This window comes from Sciurus vulgaris (genome assembly GCF_902686455.1).
Source record: "Sciurus vulgaris genome assembly, chromosome: 4".
Classification (NCBI taxonomy): Eukaryota; Metazoa; Chordata; class Mammalia; order Rodentia; family Sciuridae; genus Sciurus; species Sciurus vulgaris.
In genome coordinates, this window is record NC_136464.1 from 140,019,950 (window position 1) to 140,027,669 (window position 7,720).

Below are 7,720 nucleotides of genomic sequence, written 5' to 3' on the forward strand. Positions count from 1 at the left end.
CTAAATAAAGTCATAGAAATCATTAAAGTCATAATACTTGTCCTAGGGGGTATATAAATAGGAGGTCCTTCAGATAGCCAGCCTAAGTAATCATGCTTGAAATTTTTGTTTAATTGTGGGCCAAAAAAGTGCCACTCTTGGAGCATCCTTTGCTCTGAGAAGCTTGAAGGCTGCATGAAAGTGAGCGCCCTTTCTGTATTTTCCTTGGGATACAGAAATACAGCTTCTGTCACTGCTATGGCCTTCCAGAAAAACTTAGGGAGAAATTTCAGTTACCTCTTGATAAAAATCAATGGAGGACTAGGGTTGTAGCTCAGTGGTAGAGCACTCACCTCACATGTGTGAGGCACTGGGTTTGATTCTCAGCACTGCAAATAAAATTAAATTTTTTTTTTTTTTTTAAATCAGTGGAAACATCCACTTGGCTATTTTTGGCACTACTACTGTTAAACAGAATCTTTTCTGCTTTTCTAAAAACGTCCTATAGGAAATCCTATGAGTTTTGACTTGGGTTCTGGGTTCCAATTTTTATATTGAGGGAATGTTTCTTTTATAATTTGAATTGCATTTAATAAAATTTCTGACAAGAACTAGAAGCATGATTTTGTCTTCACCACCAAAAATACCCTCTTTGTGCTACTTTTTAAATATTTATCAATTGTATTATGTGAAAATGGAAAGACACCCCCCTATACACACGTTTAATTTTCTGTCATTGTCAAATATAAATGTTTGATTTAAAATGTTTTCCAGTTAATTTTGTCCACACTTAACAATAGCAAAATCATAATAGTTGATCATATTTTAGAACAACTAAGGTTTATTCTTTGTTTTACTTTTAGAATGAAGATGTCATAACTATTTTATCAATTTTATAAAGCATATATCCTTAAACTAAAATGAAAGTGGTAAATGTTACACATTAGGGAAGAGAATCTCCATATTTTTATTAATGACTAGTAAAGGTAGATACCTTTAAAAACCTAGGGGAAAAACAACAAAAAAATAATGTTCAAATAAATAATAGCAATATGCTCTCTGAACTTTCAATTCTAAAAGTAAATGAGCCGGTATATAGATCCTCTACAGTTTTAAAGTAATTTCTAAAAGTGCCAGTTAGCTGGAAGAGACCTCAGAAATAATGCCCCACTGTGCTGTTTCTGAAAGAGAAAAACTAAGGCTCCTGAGAGCGATTACCCCTCCCTTGGATGCACAGTTTATTAATCACAAGGCCAGGACTAGAACCCAGTCAGCCGCTTTCCAGTTCTGGGCATAGCAGTGTTTATTTCCTCTTTAGTCATTTACAGAATCTGTACATGCATTTCACTAACTGTTGTGAATGAATTAAAGGTAAGTAACTGGTGACCAATTAAAGTCACTAAATGTATCCAAACCCTATTCTAGCTTATTAACCACTTAGGTTTTTGGCTTCACCCTGATTTTTACAACAGCTTTTCATCACACATTGTTCTTAAATTTATTTTTTTCCCCTTAAACTCATTCTTTTGGTTTTCAAGGAGATTTTTCTACATTTCTTTTTATGATAAGTTTATGACAAGTTAACGAAATATTATTTGTTCATATGATGATCCATGTCAATCAGAAAGATTTGTGGCACAAATCAGTAGAATAATGAAACCACTCACTATTGTAAGCATGAAAAATGGGTATATAGATGCTTAGAATGGAGGAAGGAGAAAGGAAGGAAGGAGGAACAGAGGGAGGGAAAGGTTTACTTAGAAACACTAAGAGCAGTACTTTCTCTGCGATATTATTAAAGTCAGGTTAGCTACATAAGTCATCTTTGGGAATTAAGAATTAGAATAAATCTATCCGATATTTTAAAATGAAAATATAAAAGAATTTAGTTTTTTAATATACTCTTATTTGAAAATTAGCATAATAAATGAGGATGTTCTCCTTCAAAATTAAATAGTTGTTCTGGTTGAAGTTGGTTGCTGAGTGTTGTTTTGTTTTGTTTTTTAATCTGCTGGTAAATAGCAGTTGGAATCTCCACATGAAGAGCGGGTGTCCCGTGCCTTACACTCTGTGGAGGTGGAGTTACAGAAATTAACAGAGATCCCCTGGCTTTATTATATCTTACACCCCAATGAAGATGAGGTATGTAAATTTCAGTCATCTGTATCTTTATGATTATAGACCATATAGCAATAGAATCAAAGCTTATCTTCGAAAAAGGATATGTAGGGGAAAATAAATTTCAAACACTATTCTCAAAAGTACTGTTCTTAAGTAAGGGAGAAAAGGCATGTTTATGAACACAAGTATTATATGGAAATTTAAGAGATTTTCATAAATACATTATACCATGAATTTTTTTGAAGAAATCACTTCTGTTCTACAATATGTAGTATTGATAAGCTATTCTTATATTATCTCTGTTAAAAGTGAACTTTTCTTCTCTTAATATCCTAAAACAATTCCTTTTTGCTCTGTTTGAACAGGAACCTCCTATGGATTGTACCAAAAGGAACAGAAGCACAGTATTTCGTATAGTGCCAAAGTTTAAAAAGGAAAAAGTTCAGAAGCAGAAGACAAGTTCTCAGCCTGGTAGGTAGGCCACGTGATAGGAAAAAATAGCATATTAAGGTGATACCATTGAAGTGTTGAAAATGTTTAGAGCCAGATAGTGATGAGCATTGCCCTCATGAATGTACTAAATATCATTGAAACATACACTTTAAAATTTTAAAATAGTGAATTTTACCATAAAAATCATATCACACCTAGATTATGTCTAAGTAGTTATGAAGCCTAGAAGAAAATGAAGTGGTTGTTAACTTTCTTCCTCTTTGTTTGGTGGATATCATTATGTCTGTTCAGATGGGTCTTTATCTTTCTCAACAGCAACTCAAGATATCAGTGTGTAACTTGTTTTTCTTCTTCAGAGTCCAAAATTGAGATCACTCTGAAAAATGGAACATAGAAACTTTCATTGACTCTTAAATAAAGTTGCTAAATGTATTTCTCCACCTAAAGTTATATCTTCTTTTCTCCTGTTCTAAGGACACCATGTTAACCCCTTGATAATGACCATCGGCTATGCTACCTGCATTCTCAAGCAAAATTAAACCCTCTGTGCTGCCATTTTTCTAGCTCCTTTTCCACCTTCTCTTAAAGATGAAACTTACTGCTGTATTAGTCTGAAACACCTTCAGGTTCTGCACACATGAGAGCTGCCTTTCATATGCAGATCATCTTCATAAATCCTTAGCTTATAAGAATTTTATAAATTCTTCTGAGTTTAGTGATCTCGTTTTTTAAAAATGATATAAAACCTACTTACGATATTCGTAGAACAGCTATTGAAGGGCATTTAAAAGCCAAATACTGCAAATAAGTAGTCTTTTATTAAGCTAATCAATGTTGAATAAAATGTATGAGAATGATTATACATACTGAAAAATAACATGATTCAACTAAAAGAGCGAAACTGACAATTTTTTAAATGACCTTAAATTGATTTAACAGCACACTTATTGCCACAAGTATCAAGAGCAGTAGAATCAATAAAGGCAACACTTGAAGTCAGCAAGCCTTTAACATAAAAGTGTGTAAAATTGAGTATCCCATAACAGATTTTAAATTCTAATTAGCATTTGTGACTCATTTCTGACTATAACTGTTTTCATCCACTGTCTTAAGGAAATTAGCAGAGCTTATTCAGACCTTGCACCTCTGATCCTAATGATTCAAAATAAATTTTTATGTATGTTGTGTGGCCTGCATAGTTTTAATGAGGAAATTAAACAAAAGCTAAAGGCATGGGTGCACGGTAGCCAACGTCTACCTTGTGTCAGATCCTTGTGTTGATTGATAGTCGGTAACCTGCATGGGAAAAAAAAAAAAAAAAATAGAACTATAGTTCTGTTGAACAACACCTTTGACCTTTCCTTTGCTAGCACTGCTGCTGCACTCTGTTTTGCATCTTCTTTGGCCAACCTTTGCTTTGTAATGCATTGAGCATGTAGAAATTAAGGGGGTTTTGCTCTTAACTTTGGTAGTTCAGAAATGGGGCACTGAGGAAGTTGCTGCTTGGCTGGATCTGCTCAATTTGGGAGAGTACAAAGAAATCTTCATCCGTCATGACATCAGAGGGGCTGAACTTTTGCATCTGGAAAGGCGAGATCTTAAGGTATTTCCTTTGTGCTACTCTTCTGCTCTTGAAATTTTTCTTCCAAAGCAGAATTCTTTCTCCTGTGCCTCTTCTGTTATGTGCTTTCAGCTTGGCTTGTGTTATGCAAATGTGCAGTAATCTAGCATTCCCTGTCCTGTGGTCTGAGGCCCTTGTGTGCTTTCTAAACAAGAATGTGTCAGCAATATTTTCTTGTCAAAAATCATTCTGTATTATAGCTAACACACTGCATGAGCTTAGTAATTTTTCTCTGCATCCCATTGTTGTGACTTTCTGTGCTAATATTTCCAAATGGGTCATGTTTCCATCAGCTCATTGGATTGGATCAGCATGGAAGTGGGTAATTGTTGCTGGAAAACACTTTAAAAAAATCTAATACAAAGATAACAACTTAAGACAAAGCCTTTCTATTACATGGGATTATATGAGAGACTTATAACAATGACTACTTATAGTTGTATGATTTTGTTGTGATTAATTTTGTTGTAATTAATTAGTGTTGCATCAACAACTAATTAATTAATTCAAACTTCCTTGAAGCAAAAATTATACATAGCTGTGCTTAAAGCAGCTCAGAGCTTATTTATTATTTGGGATAGGGAAGGAAAATCATTTATCAATGATCTGCAGCAATTCCCTTTTCTTCTTTGGGTTGAGACTCAACAGTAGAAATAGCCCACTAGCCTGTTTCTCTGTTAGGAGTAGGATTTTATTCATGTTAAATTTTCTTGCCCTATACTGTCCTTGAAAAACTATAATAGATAACATTGTTGGAGCAAATCCTTTTATCATAGACCAAGTTTAGAATGCCTAGAATTATGGCAGTGAATTCCTAACACATCCACCAACTCTTGTGCCTTTGTCTATGTAAGTAGGCAGAAATCTTTGAAGAGATAATGGTAGTGTAAAATATAGGTCTTTATTGAGTAGTCAGACGGCGGTTTATCACATCAAAAGGTGAACACCATTTATACCTAAAAATCTTTAGCTAGAATAATAATGAAATAATAGGTAATTAACTTGATTGAGACATCTAATTCTGGAACAGAACAAAGTATACAATGGTAGAGTTAAAGCCAAGATTGACTTCAGAACTTGAAATGAGTGCACAAAAATAATGAATGTAGGGGATCTTTATATCCAGTACATTTGTATAGCTTCTGATACCTTTGGCAGGCTATAGTATTTATAGTGTAGCTCTATTCAGTGTATTATGGTATTGTGCCAGTTTCTCTAAGTGATATCTGTCCTCTAGAGGCCTGTTTCTCATTGACGATAAATTTGCATATATTCAAAGAAAACTCTGTTTGTATAAAAAATACATATTAAAATAGATCTGTGTGCTGTGTGCTATATAAATACATATATGCATATATGTTATACAAATACATATAAAAACAGAGAAATACACACACACATTGAATGAAGCACATATTTGCAGAATGACAAAACAAATCTCATACATACCGTGAGGAAAACTTGATTGATAGGACCTGGTTGAGGAAAAAATAAGAGTAGAAAAGAAATGGTTAAGACTTATTTTAGTAAACTTTCTGTTTATTTTTTCTTTGTTTCTTTTTTTTTGTTTTTTGTTTTGGGTTTTTTTTTTTTTTTTTTTTTCTCTTGGTACTGGAGGTTAAACTCAGGGGCCCTTGACCAGTGAGCCACATCCCCAGCCCTATTTTGTATTTTATTTAAAGACAGAGTCTCACTGAGTTGCTTAGCGCCTCACTTTTGCTGAGGCTGGCTTTGAACTTGCAATCCTCCTGCCTCAGACTCCTGAGCTGCTGGGATCATAGGCATGCACCATGGCACCCAACTCTGTTTGGTTTTATTTTTAATGCAAATTATATTTTATATCTTTAAACTTTTAATAAATTTGTGTTGACACTGGCCTTTTTAACTCTTTTGGATGTGAAACAGTGTGTAAGGGAACGAAGAAAGGACATTTTTTTTACAAAAGAGCCTTTTGTAGTACAAAATCATGAAGCTAGACCAGTCTCCCCTGACATTCTGTGATTGTGGTTGTCAGAGCAGAGAATAGCCTCTCAACATGAGTGAAAGATTACCTGTCCTTTGGGTCATCTCATCCATCCCCATTGCTACAAATGCTACTTGTGATTATATCAGTGGTGCACAAGTTATCCCTCTGTCCCTGCCTGACATCATTTGTGAACTTCAGGATTGCATCCCCAACTGTTTCTACTTGATATTTGAATATCACACAGGGATAGAATCTTAACATATTCCAGCCAGGCTCTTGATCTCCTGTCCCACCCCTGTTCTGCCCCTTTGCCAGTGTTTAGTGTTTCAGTAAATCAAGCTTCTGGCTCTCCAAGTGCTAGAAAGCAGAGAAATCCAGAGTCCCTGTTAACACCTTTCTCTTCCTTACCCACCCCCTTCACCCTGCTCCACAACCTGTGAAGCCTCTCACCACATCACATTGATCCTAGTCTCCATTCATTGCTCTGATTTCCTTTCTACAGTGCTGCTCCACACTAGTGTTACAGCTTGTTTGTGAAAAGTCAGTAGCTTCCTAACTGGCTTTTTCACTGCTACTTTGTCTCCTCAGTCCATTATCCACATTGCAACCACAGTCATATTTTAATGTCATCAATCAAGTATATGAGTTTTCTACTTAAAACCTTTCAGTGACTTTCCATTGCTCTGAGAATAAAGGCTCACATCTTTATGGAGGCCTTTGAGATTCTTCCTACTTACATGACCTCCCATGGAGTCTCTAATTTCTCACTGGGCTACGCCCCATCCACATTGGCCTTATTTCCATTGCTTAATAATGCAAAATGCTTTCTTACCTTAGGGATACCCTCTTTTGAGGTGCTTCACCTGGCTAACTGCTACTGAGAGGTTGACTTAAGCACTACTTTATCACTGAAACAACTAGAAATGGCAGTGTGACCATCTAAAGTTGGGAAGAGCAGGTAGGGATGTAGCTCAGTGGCAGCATGCTTGCCTAGCACGCACAAGGCCCTAGGTTCACTCCCTAGTACTACAAAAAATGAATAAGTTAATAATTATATAAAACTGGGAAAGAGAAAACATTTCTAATGTGCTTTAGCAGATGAAGAAGCAAACTGATTCTAATATTTTCCCTGCTGGAACCTAGTAGGAGAAAGTAAGGGATGTCAAAGAAAATGTTAAAGTGTTTTTCTTTTTAGCTTGAAAAATTGTGTGTATGTATGGAAGGATAACTGAAAAAGTATGCTTTGGCAAAATTAGACCCATTCATCCAAAGAATGAAAAAGCCAATCGTAAAGAATATGATAAAAATAAGTATAACAATGATACGTGACAATATGACATATGATATAAAGAAAGAAAAAATACAAGAAATGTTATAGCATAACTTTATCACAGCTTGGCTCCCAGGAGACATAAAAGTACTGGACTCCAACTGAAATAAAATTAGCTAAGAAGTTAATGTCACTCTGTTACAGGAAAACATTGATCTCATTAAACCAAATATTAACTCTGAAGAGTCTACCTCAATACAGAGACATTTTTATTCTGGAGAATACAGTATGTATATGGCCTAAAATAAAA

The 7,720-nt window shown here is 35.0% G+C and overlaps 1 protein-coding gene across 10 annotated transcripts in view; it reads left to right on the forward strand.

Annotated features, from left to right (window-relative positions):
* The window catches only part of DGKH (diacylglycerol kinase eta), a 179,354-nt gene that overhangs the window by 157,904 nt on the left and 13,730 nt on the right, over positions 1 to 7,720 (forward strand). For 5 of the 10 annotated variants that reach the window (XR_013763222.1, XM_079136503.1, XM_079136509.1 and 2 more), the window contains 4 exons: positions 2,002 to 2,121; positions 2,466 to 2,571; positions 4,026 to 4,156; positions 7,615 to 7,696. Coding sequence is in view for 8 of the 10 variants with exons in the window: in XM_079136503.1 (XP_078992629.1) it covers positions 2,002 to 2,121; positions 2,466 to 2,571; positions 4,026 to 4,156; positions 7,615 to 7,696 (439 nt within the window). In the remaining 2 variants the exon portion in view is untranslated. Of the gene's footprint in view, positions 1 to 2,001; positions 2,122 to 2,465; positions 2,572 to 4,025; positions 4,157 to 7,614; positions 7,698 to 7,720 lie in introns of those variants that run through there. The other 5 variants (XR_013763223.1, XM_079136506.1, XM_079136507.1 and 2 more) reach the window with 3 other exon arrangements.